This window comes from Suricata suricatta, chromosome 8 (genome assembly GCF_006229205.1).
Source record: "Suricata suricatta isolate VVHF042 chromosome 8, meerkat_22Aug2017_6uvM2_HiC, whole genome shotgun sequence".
Classification (NCBI taxonomy): domain Eukaryota; kingdom Metazoa; phylum Chordata; class Mammalia; order Carnivora; family Herpestidae; genus Suricata; species Suricata suricatta.
The window spans coordinates 134,487,743-134,501,791 of NC_043707.1; the positions used below are offsets into that span (position 1 = coordinate 134,487,743).

A 14,049-nucleotide genomic window follows, 5' to 3' on the forward strand; every position below is an offset into this window, starting at 1 on the left:
CATTAAATAAATAAATAATAATAAAGAAGATGCTTCAGAAGAATAAAACACATTTCATTTAAAGGAAGAAAAAGTTAAGAGAACACCCTCACAAAATTGTTCTAATTAGAGAAGGAAAAGTTAAGGATTTTCAGTCAAGGGGAAAATGAATGGCATGTTTTGCCCATAATCTTTGCTGAGGTCCTTTATTAGAAGAGTTGGGGACATCTGTCATTTTCCCTGCCAACCAGTCACTGATCTGACTCCTGGATGTCCACAAATTACTCTCCGAGACAGATCAGATGGAGACATGATATTGTGCTCTTTCAGATTCTTTAGGAAGCTTCTAGGAGTAACCTGATGATAAATGACTTGTCTGAAACTCATCTGGTAATTTTAGAGAAAAATCCATTTTTAATGGCCAACTTTATGTAGTCTTTCTTGGAACTTTTTCAAAATGGAAAGAAAAAAGAAAAATAAATCACCTCACAAAGTTACAAACTCTCACAACGGAAAACGTAATGATGTCAATTAATCAGAGCCAGGGAGAAGAATCCAGAACGGATATAAATTAAGATTCTAGAAGCTGGGGTGACCAAGGCGGGCCGTGATGGCTCCGTGACTGCGCCGCAATCGACTGGGACACTCAGTGTTTCGAAGTTTCATGCATGGAGATCACGGCCTGCAGAAGCCCCCTAGAGTCCCAGGACAGGGGTGTCACGTGACAAAGGTCTGCCCTGCCTTCTGTCCAGGCACGCTCAGCCGTGGAGATGCCGGGGGTCCACAGAAATGGCCAAAGATGCCAAGGAAAGAGCCAGAAAGCAGGCTAGTGTGCCACCGGGTCAGAAACTACTCACACCCTCAGGGGGCAGGAGGGCAGTGGCCGTGCCCCCCCCCCCCACCAGCAGGAGCAGGCAGGGGGCAGTGGCATCCTGCAGCCTGACTGCCGCTTCTCTCCAGCTCTGTGGCTCCGCACCCTTGACAGACCTGAAACCAGTGTTCTGTGCACTTGGGTCTCTTCTTGGGGGGGGGGGGATTTTAAGCTCAGCCTGCAACTTATTTTTGTGTACACCTGTCAAAAGCCTGCACTGTGCCCCCCCCTCCTCATACCCAGGCCTAAGCCATCAGAGCTCACAAAAGGGCCTTTGGAGGAGAGTTAACCCCTTCATTAAAGCCCCAGACATTGCCCCGGGTTCGAAGGAGATCTGCGTCCTCAGCGCCCTGCAGAGAGCAAGCAGGAGATACAAAGCCCAGAGAACAAAGCCCAGAGATTCAACACAATATAAAATTGGTGAGGAGCTAAAATCTGAAATTCTGCCCACATAAGGCCGGTGGGGACCTGCTCCGGGCCGCAGAGACAAGAGGGTGCCGGGAGTGCCAGGAGGCGCCCAGATCACAGGCAAGGAGGCTCCGCGGGGCTGTCCCAGCACCCGGCAGGCCAGGGACTGGGTCCTCCAGCCGACACCCCCTCAAACTGCCCCGCACCGAAATCATATTGTGAAACCGGACCTGAAAGTGATTATTTTTAATTTTAGAATCTTTAAAAATTTAAATCTAAGTCAGCATATAAGGTAACAATGGTTTCAGTGCTTCATCACTTACCTGTGACACCCAGTGCTCATCCCAAGTGCCCTCCTAATGCCCCTCCCCCCACCCACCTCCCCTCCAGCTGCCTTCAGTTTGTTCTCTGCGTTTAAGGGTCTCTTACGGTTTGCTTCCCTCTCTGTTTTTATCTTCTTTTTGCTTCCCTTCCCCAAAGTGCGGATTCTGATGCAGTAGATTCTGGAAGGGGTCGGGATCCTGCGGAGCAGCCTGGGGACGCCCGCCGGAGCTGCAGGGGCCCGGCTCAGGCCACTGGGGTTCAGGCTGGCGCCCCCACTCGTGGTCATAAACTTGCACTTTTTCCCAAATGAAACAGAAATCAGAGTGCATCACGTGGAGCCAGGAGGGCTCCTTTGCACGCGTATCGGGTGTAAAGCGCACTTCTTACTGAATGACCTGCACTTGACCCGCTTTCCTTCGCTGGGAGTCTTTCTCTGTGCGCACCTCCCCCCACCCCACCGCTTCCCTTCTCTGGTCCCAGTTTCAGCGTCACGCAGCGGAGGCCCTCTTCACCCACCCAGGACGTCGGGTAAATGAGACCCGGGTGCAGAGCTGCTAAACGCGGCCAGCAGCCCCGGCAGGTCCCAAGAGGCCGTAAGGCGGCGGGAGCACGGACCCCACTGCTCTCTCCAGCAGGGAGCACTGCGGTTCTTGGCGTCCACAGTCCTGGGTCCGCATGGGGTAAGTCTCCCTGTGAAGTTCCGTTTCATCGCAGGATTTGAAAGGGTCTGGATAAAACCACCATGACCTGAGGAGTCCTGGTTCATACTTTTTTCTGTACTAATTTCTTTGTCTAAGTCCCACAGATGGATTAAAAATTGAGAGATTTTTACAGATGAGAAATTCACAGCAACTCTGCCAGTTTCTTAAACCCTTTTAAGAAAATCTTTTGCAGGTTTTTTTTTCATGTGTATTCAGTTTTGAGAGAGAGAGTAAGAGCAGGGGAGAGGCAAAGAGAGAGGGGGAGAAAGAATCCCAAGCAGGCTCTGCACGGACAGCAGAGAACCCAATACAGGGCTCGAACTCCCAAACCATGAGATCATGACCTGAGCCAAAGTCAGATGCACAACCAGCTGAGCCCCCCAGGGGCCCCTATTTTGCAGCCTTTACTCAATGGCCTCATTGAGCACTCTGAGCACCTAGTGTATGCACAGAAGGACAAAGGACCCAGCCCACACCACCCAGCAGCGCTGTTAGAGCCCAGGGGGCAGGACGCACAGCCTACAAATGAAAGCACACTTTCGAGGTGACGGTAAGTGCGCCAGGAAGGGCCGCGTGGGGCAGGGGGAGGAAGACCACACGTCATCTTAGTACTGGCTGTTTCCAAGGAGGCGGCAACATGTCTTCAAGGTGAAGGCTGAAGACTGAAACCCTGGCTTTGCTACTTAATTAGCTTCTCTGTGGCCCCAGTTTCCTCATCGGGGAAATGGGGACAAAAAATAGCACCTGCTGCCCGCGTCATGGAGCCATTGTGAGGACCAAACAACGCGCCCAGCACAAGCGAGACTCGCAGCGGGCACTCGTGTTCGGAGCCGCTACTGAGAAGGTCCCCTCAGTCCTTCTTGCTCCCACGACAGAGAAGAGCCACACGCCACGTGTGGGAACCCCGGCCAGAGCCACACAGCCTAAGTAAGGGCTCCTGCTTACGCCACCGGCACATCTTACACTCCAGGGTCCCCACCGCGTGCCCTGCGCTTCATAAGGCACCGCGTGACCATCCTTCTCCGGCCCAAAGCCTGCCCGCAGGAAGCTGATAATCTAACGTGTTCTGCAAGTATGTTTCTTTTTTTTTTTTAACTTTTTTTTAATGTTTTATTTTTTTAATGTTTTATTTTATTTTTAATACAGAGAGAGACAGAGCATGAGAAGGGGAGGGGCAGAGAGAGAAGGAAACACAGAACAGGAAGCAGGCTCCAGGCTCTGAGCTAGCTGTCAGCACAGAGCCTGACACGGGGCTCGAACCCACAAACGTGAGATCTGACCTGAGCCGAAGTCGGAGGCCTAACCGACTGAGCCACCCAGGCGCCCCTGCAAGTATGTTTCTGAAAAGATGTAGAAAGGGAACTCTGAGTAAAAGAACTCAGTACTGGGGCCCGTGACTGGCTCAGTCAGTAGAGCATGGGACTCTTGATCTCAGGGTCCTGAGTTCAAGCCCCACATTGGGCATGGAGCCTATTTAAACATTAAAAAAAAGAAAGAAAAGAAAAAAGGAATGCAGTACTGAATTATTTTGAAGAACTTGAAAAACAAAGACAGCTCGTTCTAAAGGGCAGAACAGGACCCAGATGAAAGTTAGGAAAGGGGCACCTGGGGGGCTCAGTCGGTTAGGTGTCTGTCTTCGGCTCAGGTCATGATCTCGCAGTTTGAGTCCAAGCCCCTCCTCAAGCTCTGTGCTGACAGCTCAGAGCCTGGAGCCTGCTTCGAATTTTCTGTCTCCCTCTCTCTGCCCCACCCCGACTCACAATCTGTCTCAAAAATGAATAAAACCGTTAAAAATTTTTTAAAGTTAGAAAAGACTTTTCTCTGTATTCGGAAGAAACGTGTGAGCATCCCATAACCAGAAGGGCTCTCTGCCCTGGAGAAGGCGCCGAGATCCCCGTTGGTGAGGAGACTGGGCTAAATGACCCCTCCGGGCTCTTTATAAAAGTCCACAATTCAGTACAGGGAAGAAGTGTCCCGATCTAACCCTTCTGGGACATCTAGGCTTCAAGGTATGAGTAGTGTACGAGCCAGTGCCGACCTTTCCCGACACGTTCCAGGGACTGCTATGTGCTGAACCGGCTGCTTTCCACGTTCCCTGGCTCCACTTAATTTCGGGAATAACACATCAACACAAGACCTTTTATTTCGAGCTCTTCGAGAACTGGTGTGACAAGGAAGACAATACCATAAGTAGGTGGCACCCATCTGTGTTTCATGGTTTTTATTTATTTTTGAGAGATAGACAATGTGAGCAGGGGAGGGTCAGAGAGAGGGAGACACAGAATCTGAAGACAGGCTGCAGGCTCTGAGCTGTTAGCACAGAGCCAGACGTGGGGCTCGAACCCACGAACCGTGAGATCATGACCTGAGCCGAAGCTGGACGCTTAACCGACTGAGCCACCCAGGGGCCCCCCCGTCTGTGTTTCAAGGACACCTTCATCACACAGACATGAGCCTCTTTACAGGTTCATCATCTGGTAAATGGCTCATAGGTTAAAAGCTCAAATGAGCTTCCGGAACACTTGAGGAGGCCAGCCCGCCAAAACAGAGCCCTTTGCCACTCCTTTCTGCCACCTGTCCCCAAAGATGGCCTCACACAGGATGGCTGCCATCAATTTGGATATTCCAGAATAAACAAGGGCGTGCAGTGGGGAAGAGGAAATGGAGTCAGAGCTTCCTTACAAAGTCTGACCACTTGTGTGTCATGAGCCCTGAAAAATGTACTCAGTATAAGCAGGTCACACATTGAAAGTGCCAAATAAACCAAAAGATTCCATGAGCATCAAGTCAATTTTATAATCTGGCTAGAAAATTTCACATCAAAACACCCCTGGCAGCACCAGGGTGCCCTCGCCAGGCCTGTAACCAAGGACAGGACGCCCGTGGCACAGTTCCAATCGTTGAGTGTCCCGTTTCGAGAGCTACAGAAATCCACAAACACGAGCCCCACAGGAACAGTGCTCCCCGCCCCGCTTCCTCTTCCTGTCACATACAACCTGGCTGCGAGGTGCTGGGGACCCATTGTACTGAGACCACAAAGCTACGAAAGTCACACGGCCACCAGAGTTGCAAAACCAGGATGCAAATCCAAGTCTGTGGACTTCTGGAAAGTCCACGGCGTCCACTAACCTCTCCCGACACGCAGGTCCAGACAGCTCATCCGGAAATGAAGCTGCTCACACACGGGTCTGGGCGGGAATGTGACTTAAGGGTGGAATGCTTTAGGAGCCCCTTTCCTTTCTCCGACATGACATTCAGTCATTTCCAGAGATGAAATGATTCGTCCTTTGCAGGGCCTGATGCTGAGAAGCTTGATTTCATTGCTTTCCTGTGACCACAGCTTACGACCACCCTCGGAGAGCCGATCGTTGGGGTGTCTTTTGCTCATCATATTTGGGCGTGGGTGGTATAAATTCTATCCAGAACGCATGTCCTGATCTCTCTTACCCCCTTCAGTCAGTACCCCCAGTGTGAATACTGTCTCTGATCCGCAGAGCAGGGCAGCAAGTTACCCTCTTCAAGCCTCAGTCGGCATGTCAGTAAAATGGGGATCATGAGCTCCACACTGATCAGGCTGTGAAAGTGCAGTGAGGTACTATGGGAAGCCTCCAGGGCAGCCTGGTGCACAGACGGGGCTCTGCAAACAGTATCTGCTTCTCCCTCTTCCCCGATGGGAAATGCATACCCCGGGCCTCCCAGACACCCCGAGAGAAGACAGAGAGACTGGGCTCTGGGGAGGACCCGCCCTCGCAGACTGACCCAGAGCACGACAGGCGGAAGTGTTTGGGAAGAGCCCGGGTTTTCCTCTCCAGCGGAACTTCTAGCCATAGAACCATAGTTAAATTACAAAATTCCCATGAGAAAGGTTGCATCAATTGTGTTTTGGAGAAAATCATCTTTAAAAAGTAACACAGGGGCGCCAGTCGGTTGAGCATCTGGCTTCAGCTCAGGTCATGATCTCATGGTTTGTGGGTTCGAGCCCCGGGTCGGGCTCTGTGCTGACCGCTCGGAGCCTGGAGCCTGCTTCAGATTCTATGTCTCCCTCTCCCTCTGACCCTCCCCTGCTCCCACTGTCTCGCTATGCCTCTCAAAAATAAAAAACATTAAAAAAAATTAAAAATAGGGGCGCCTGGGTGGCTCAGTGGGTTAAGCCTCTGGCTTTGGCTCAGGTCATGATCTCACAGTTCATGGGTTCGAGCCCCGCGTCAGGCTCTGTGCTGAGAGCTAGCTCAGAGCTTGGAGCCTGCTTCAGAGTCTGTGTCTCCCTCTCTCTCTGACCCTCCCCTGCTCGCACTGTTTCTATCTCTCAAAAAATAAATAAGACATTAAAAAAAAAGTTTTTAAATAAATAAATAAAAGGTAACATGGACAATTTCCAAACATCACATTTACCTTGTGGTCACAAGTGACCCAGGTTTAAAAGCTATATTGGTGATCAAAAGACCTAAATAAAGCTTTACTCATCTTTCAGGGGCTGTCGGCCTGAAAAATTACATAGAAGAATAAAGAAATAACTAACATTTTTTCTTGAAAAAATCAACTACATTTAAACTGCTGACACAATTTTATTAGGATCAGATAGGATTTCTGATCTTCGCCTGCTCGAGCTGCCCATGTCGGTGGGGGGGGGGGGTATTTTGCTGGAGTCCCCGGTCTCTTTGACACCAGCTCCGGCAGCTGATGACTGAGAACGAAGCACAGACAGCCTCTGAGCCTTTTTTTTTAAAATCTCTACCGATCCCTTAGAAAATCCCTTGGTGGCAACGCAGGCTCTTGGCAACCCTCCGTGCTGAAGGCGTCTTTGCCAGTGGCGGCTACAGAGTCGAAGGGTCGCTTTCTGCTGCTGCGGCCTCTGCTGGCTCCGCCGACTTCTTGTTTTCTTCCTCTGACTTCTTCTTCTTTTTTGCTCTTTGTTCTGAGTTAAACTGAGTGAGCTCCTCGCTTTTCTCTGTGATGTATTTTAGCTGAAAGAAAGAAAGAAAGAAGAGAAAAGGGGGGGAGGAAGGAAGGAAGGAAGGAAAGGAAAAGAAAAAAAGGAGGGGAGGGGAGGAGACGAGAGGCGAGGCGAGGAGAGGAGAAAGGCAGACGGGGAAGGAAGGAAGGAAGGAAGGAAGGGAGGGAGGGAGGAAGGAAGGCAGGCAGGCAGGCAGGCAGGCAGGCAGGAAGACATTTTGATCAGGTGATGCCATTTTATAAGCCTGCGGGAGGCGGTGGGAATCTACACCCTCCCAACCACTCCCGCCCTAAGAATTTGGGTGGAAAAGCCTGGTTTACATTCCTTAGAGTGAAACAGAACTTCTAATTTTTTCTGGAAGAAGTAATCAACTACAAAAATCAACCGATTACTGCCCACACTCCTACCAAGCAGGTAGGAAGGGGCTCCTTGAATAATCAGAAGAGTTAAAACGTGGAACTTGGGGTGCCTGGGTGGCTCAGTCGGTTGAATGTCCGACTCTTGACTGGCTCAGGTCACGATCTCTCGGTTGTAGGATGGAGGCCCTCCACTCAGCACAGAGCCTGCTGCCTGCTTCGGATTCTCTCTCTCTCCGTCTGTCCCTCCGCACCCCAAAATAAACAAACATTAAAAAAAAAAAGTGGAACTTCCAGAAGGCACACCAGTGCTAAACAGACCCTACAGCAGCTCCAGTACAGCCAACACGCCCCTAAATGTACCCATCTAACATTACTGATACTATGCACCAGATAGTAGGGGCAGAACCCAGGGTCCCTGCCCTCTGGGAGGATTTCAGCAAATGCATACATTTAGCTGCAACCCTGTCAGATGGAAAAAAAAAATGAAGAGTTCAAAATAAAGACAGTATTTGTAAGTAAACAAATGTGCAATACACAGGTAACTTCCCAATTACTATTCTAAGGTGACTGGCACCGACCAATCCTTTGCAAAAGGTAGAAACTGCCCACTGGAGCAGACCCCGGACAGCTCTGATGCCCCCCATTTACTGCCAGTGCCGAGCCTCCTCCCACTGACACGCAGCACCAGCGGCCCCCCTCGATATTTTCCCGAGGGAACGCGTCATCTTTAACCTTGTTTAAGCTTTAAAGAGAGGACATTAGAGGAGCAGAGCGGGAAAGAGAGCCCGATGGAAGCAGCGCTCATTCCAGGCTAGGAGGCTGGGGCTCAGCTGTCAGAGCGCTTCCTACTGGGCTCTGCGGAGTTACCCAACTCCAGCTGCCTCCCCCCTGTAAAACCGGGCTAATAAATCCTGTTCTTTTTTTTTTTTATGTTTATTTATTATTGAGACAGAGAGAAACAACACGAATTGGGGAGGGGCAGAGAGAAAAGGAGACACAGAATCGGAAGCAGGCTCCAGGCTCTGGGCTGTCAGCACAGAGCCCGACACGGGGCTGGAACCCACAAACTGTGAGATCATGACCTGAGCTGAAGTCGGATGCTCAACTAACTGAGCCACCCAGGCGCCCCATAAATCCTGTTCTCAAAAACCCTCGGAGGGTGGCTGTGAGGTTTAAATAATATATGCAAAATAACAGCTAAAAGCCCCCTGTAAACTGTCAACCATTGTACAAACCCATTCGACAAGGACCTGCCGAGCACCTGCTGAGCGCCAGGCTCTATGCTAAGCACGGCAGGTGGAGCACGGATAGAAATTCCCGCCCTGGGGGAGCGGGTGTTATGGGGACACAAAGTGTTTTTACTGCTAGGATTCAAGGAGGTCCTAAAACCTCACAGATGCCCTGGGTCTGCCCCGGGCTGCTGGCCGGGGGTCTCCCTAGCATCATCTGTAAAATGAGGCCTTGGTCCAGAGGACTTCTGGATTTCTTTGAAAAGACAGAGAACGCGCTCAGTCCTAGCTGTGCGGACCCTGCTTCCATAGCTGGCCCGTCAGGCTGTGGCCACCATGATGGAACCGTCCCCACACACTAGCCCATGGCCTGTCTCTGACATCATGCTGTAAATGAGACGCAGGGCCAAAGTTTTGAGATGTTACGAAAAAGGCAAATTATGAAACCCAGAGAGTGCTGATTAGAAAATTCCAAATTGGCTTAGCGTGATCCATCAGGAAGAAAGAGAGACTATAAATTACGGGCAGGTCTGAATGGTTCGACCGTCTCTCGTTTTTAATGCAAGGTGCCCTGGGGAATCACTTCATGGCTGCGAGTGATTAATTGGGAATAATGTATTCGGATGGGAAAGGGGAGTGAGGAAAGAAATTCATCTCTCACCAGTGAATTACTCCTCCTGGCTAAGAGCTTCACATCTTCCGTGTTAATTGTGCTTCTTTTCGCATGTCTGTAGAAAGGGCAGGAACAATCCACCAAAATGTTTAGTCTCATTTCAGGTTTTGACGAAACCCAAAAGTTCATGGTCAGAGTCCAAACTAGCAAGGATCTCTAAGTAGCCCATCTTTTTAGATTAAATTCATTAAGCAACAATGACATAAAGCCGAGTGAAGTGACAAGTGACTTAGCCATGATACCAATTAAATAAAGAGACCAAGGAAAGCAAAAGCCCATCTGTGCGCCTTCTGCCCGAGCAGGGACTCGCTGGGGCACGACGGGCGCGGTGACCACCTCAGAGAGAGCACGTCTGCGCACCTTTAGTGAAAAGAGAAAACGGTACAGTCTCACAACACAAAGACCACCTACCCTTAAACAGACATCACGTAGAAGGACAAAGACACAAGTTCCTGAGGCTCCTCTCCAAGGACGAAATCACAGGGAAAAGCTCGCACGGATGTCCCCTACCGCCCCGCTCCCCACTAGGGACGTACTGCGCTCCCCCGACAACAGCCCGGCTAGAACAAAGAACACCCTTTAAACTGGAGCCAGTATCCTGCTCACAACTTGGACTGCTGTTCTCATTCCGGTCCCCTCGTCCTGGCTTTAGCAGGTGAAGCTGTTGAGTCCGGTAAGCTCTAGTCCTTCGTCTGTTACTCTAATCACATCCTTTCTCGCCATGTCTAACTTCCTCCAAAAATGAGGAGAAACGTCCTATACAGGAACAAGCAGGCTGGAGTCCTGAACCACCAATGAAGGGGCCGGCACACAGAACGCCCCCACCGGATACTTGACCCACTAACGATAAACTCACACGGAAATTCTACTCTAAAATTTGGCCAAATTAAATCTTCCCATCCTGTTAAATGTGCAAACACCACCTGTCCTCACATCATGACTGACGTCATCTGCTTCTGGGGCGCCTGGGGGGCTCCACTGGTTAAGCAGCTACCTTTGGCTCCAGTCATGATCACGTGGTTCGTGGGTTCGAGCCCCGTGTCGGGCTCTGTGCTGACAGCTCAGAGCCTGGAGCCTGTTTTGGATTCTGGTCTCCCTCTCTCTCCCTCTCTCTGCCCCTCCCCCACTTGCTCTCTGTCTCTGCTCCTCTCTCTCTCAAAAATAACTAAATATCTAAAAACAATTTTTTTTTTAAAAAAGGAGACAACTTCTCGTTAGCCATCCGCGAGCACCGGGACAGTAGGGAGGAGTCAGAAGGTGACTTCAGAGCGGCCTCAAAGAATGAAGGCAGGCGGCGCCCTGATGTGCGGGATGGGGGCTGTTAGGTGCCACGGACACAGTGTGGCCACACTCTCGGGCCGCTCCGCTGGTCTCCACTTTCCTCCCAAAGTGCCACAAAGGAAAAGTAGAAGGAGGCAGCATACGGAGCTGCTGACGGAGGGAGGTCAGTTGATCTGCTCACAGGGAAGCGTCTGGGAAGCGGCAGAGCCCCCACCGCTCTCCTTGTCATCTGGCCCTGCGGCACCGGCACCGTGTTCCTCGCTAACACTTCCCTACGTGGGGGCGCAGGTATCCCCGATGGTGGCCGCGGCCCATCAGAGACGCTCCTAAATCAAACCTCTGACTCCAGAAAAATTATTCCAGGGAAGATTACAAACCGATTTTTCACAGGACACTTTTAGCAGCACAGGTTTTAAAGATTACTCCCCAAACGTTCCTAGAATGTATTCACTGTCCCGCGTCCGTCTTCTGCAAGATGTTACATCTTTAACACATTAATGATATTAGGGGACAAGAGATGGCGAAGTTAAATAAAGCAAACTCACAACTTAAAACTGTGAGATAACCTTCCAAAGTTTACAGGCAAATTATTTCAAATTTAGACACATTTTCTCATAGAAGCAATGTTACAAATACCGGTTAAGTGCCCAGCCGGCCTACTGAGACTGTGTAAGCCGGCCTGAAACAGACCTTCGGCCCCCTGGTTGGGCTCACGGTTCGAGAAGACCGCGGCCACGGGGAAGACACAACGCCACAGAAACAAAGCTGACCTTCTGGGAAGATCAATTTCATCCTGTGATAAACTTTAAAACAGGGTTTTTTCTTATATGACAGCAAAGTGAAATATTATGAAGATCACTGGGAAGTTAAGGCAAAGACCTGAGTCTTCAAAGCAAATCTGCGCTTGCGTCGGCTCAGGAGCGTGCGGGGCGCTGCGGACACTCCCGGACCCGCGGAGGGCGGGGCATCTCCGCCACACTCAGACCCGAGCAGCGTGGGAGCCTTCACACGGACCCCTCGACTTAGATGCTGTCCTTCCCTGGGGAGCACACGGTCTAGGTGACAAACACAACGCTGCCCCCCCCCCCCCTTCACCAAGTACCCGGTAAAAGAAAAGCAACCTTTTTTTTTTTTAATTAAAGCATGGTCAGAGTTAGGGAGCCCTTCCCCCAACATTTTTTTATTAAGAGCTTCGTTTTAAGTAATCCCCACACCCAACATGGGGCTCGAGCTCATAACCCCGAGATCAAGTCGTGTGCTCCACCGACTGACCAGCCAGGCGCCCCAAAATCAACCTCCTGATATAACGATGAAAACACAGAGTGCCTGAAGGCTCAATGTGCTAAAGATTTCCAATTTTGTTTTTATTTCTAGTATTTTTATAGAAGTACCTAAAAACAGTCATGGTCTTTTCCCACAGCCAACACAGGAATGGCAAGAAAACTCACCACGGAGGGCACGCTACTGGCACCTACCAGGAGGAGGCCAGAGAAGCCAACAGGCGCCCTACAACGCACAGGACAACCCCCACCGCACCCCAGAATGGTCTGGTCCAAACTGTCAATGGTGCTGAGGCCAAAAGCCCTGCTCTGTATCGACAGACTTCATGTTCAAACTAGATACTCACCGGCTTACTTTGTTTTTGTGACCCTTTGTGGTAAAAGGAAATTATATTTTTTAAAAAAGGAAAGAAATGGCAAGGAAAGGTGATACATGGGTTTCACTGGAGACGGGTGGGTGTGGGGGAGATAATGGGCGCCATGAAAGGGGCCACCACCCGAATTAACAAAGGACAAACCACACGAGCTATTAGTATCCCATAATGGGATCTGAGCCCTGGTGGCCAAGCCGAAGATGCTAAGCGGTTTTTAGGGACTCCTGCACGTAGGGATGGGGAAGATTTAGAGTCTGCCCTCCGAGAACCTACTGCTTTAATTCATTCAAAATGTTCACCGGAGCGACACGGAGCTGAGAGGGGCAAGGTGAAAAGCACGGGTGCGGGACAGGCTGGCACCAACTCAGAAGTGCCAGCAAATCAAGAGAGCTCTGGCCCCTTCCAGCCTCTGTCATTCAAACTGCGTCCTAAAAGCAATTCCTTGCCAATTGTTTTCAATTACCTGAGGTCCTAATTGAAGAGAGGAGCGTAAATCACCTGTAAACGCTGAAGCCAGCTGAGCGCTGGTCACCCACTTTTTCAGGGAGCGTATGTCTCACTGGGGACAAAGGCGTTGAATGCGAGGCTGACGGGGTGGGTGGCGGGTGCCGAGTCCCCCGCACAGCGTCCCTCGGAAACGCTCCGCCAAAGCACACGCGTGCCCGGCACGTTCACCGTCCGGGGCCGTGCTTCACATCTGGTTCTCACACAAAACGTGCTTGGAAGACATGTTGGGGGGTCGGGGAGCAGCCCAACCAAGCCCGGATGGACGTGACTAAAGCAGATGTGACATTCCTGCAGAATCACGCGCAGAAGCCTCCCGAAACCCCAGGCGCACACGCACGAGGCCAGAGCTCGCCTGGAATACGGCGCAGGTGGAGGGTGAATGGGACCTGACTACGCACAGCAGCGGAGAACCAAGCTCTGTACCCACCTTGCAAACATCTCAAGGTCTCTGGCAAAATTTTCTGAAAGAGAAAAAGACGGCTTTAGCTACTCTGATCGCAATCACTTCCAGAGGAGGGAAGGGGGGCCTGGGCTCCCGCAGCCCAGCGACTAGTACAAGCCCTTTCACAGGCGGGAGGGGGCCCTTCCGGAGCGTTCAGCCGCTTTATTCGCTTTATTCGTTATGGCCTCCTCGGCATAACTGAGGTTTTGGGGCTACACCTTGCCTTCCAGAAAACCAGCCCTTAACTTTAAATTTTGCTACAAGTTAGAGGGCTTGAGAGGACATGAATTTGCTCTGATGTCAAGCAGATACCAAGGTCACAAGCCCAGCTGCCAACAAAACCATGTCACGGATGACATAAAAGTGTTATACAGCAATGAGGCAAAAACGTTTAATGTCTAATGTTCCAGGCAATTAAAAACAATTAAGGTGTTGATGCCCAGTGTTAGGTAACAGGGGGGAAAAAGTTCTTTTCATAAAATATCTGAATTTTACGGCCAAGAGGTGTGTCACGGATAGTGCCTGATGATGGGGTCCTCCATCTGCTGGTGAGACCGGCCGGGGCACCCGCACGCACGCACGCACGCACGGTTGTCCGGGGCAACAGCAACTTCCGGGATGTCCACACGTCTAGAGGGAGGCCTGGCTTCGTACCGCACTGCCGGAA

The 14,049-nt window shown here is 50.9% G+C and overlaps 1 protein-coding gene across 1 annotated transcript in view; it reads right to left on the reverse strand.

The window, feature by feature from the left end:
- Positions 1-6,828: 6,828 nt before the first annotated feature.
- Positions 6,829-14,049, reverse strand: part of CENPS (centromere protein S) — an 8,570-nt gene continuing 1,349 nt past the window's right edge. The window contains exons 2-5 of the mRNA XM_029945916.1: positions 13,878-14,040; positions 13,368-13,401; positions 9,487-9,553; positions 6,829-7,247 (exon numbers count right to left, since the gene is read on the reverse strand). Of these exons, the coding sequence (XP_029801776.1) occupies positions 7,098-7,247; positions 9,487-9,553; positions 13,368-13,401; positions 13,878-14,040 (414 nt within the window). The 3' untranslated portion in view covers positions 6,829-7,097. The remainder of the gene's footprint in view (positions 7,248-9,486; positions 9,554-13,367; positions 13,402-13,877; positions 14,041-14,049) is intronic.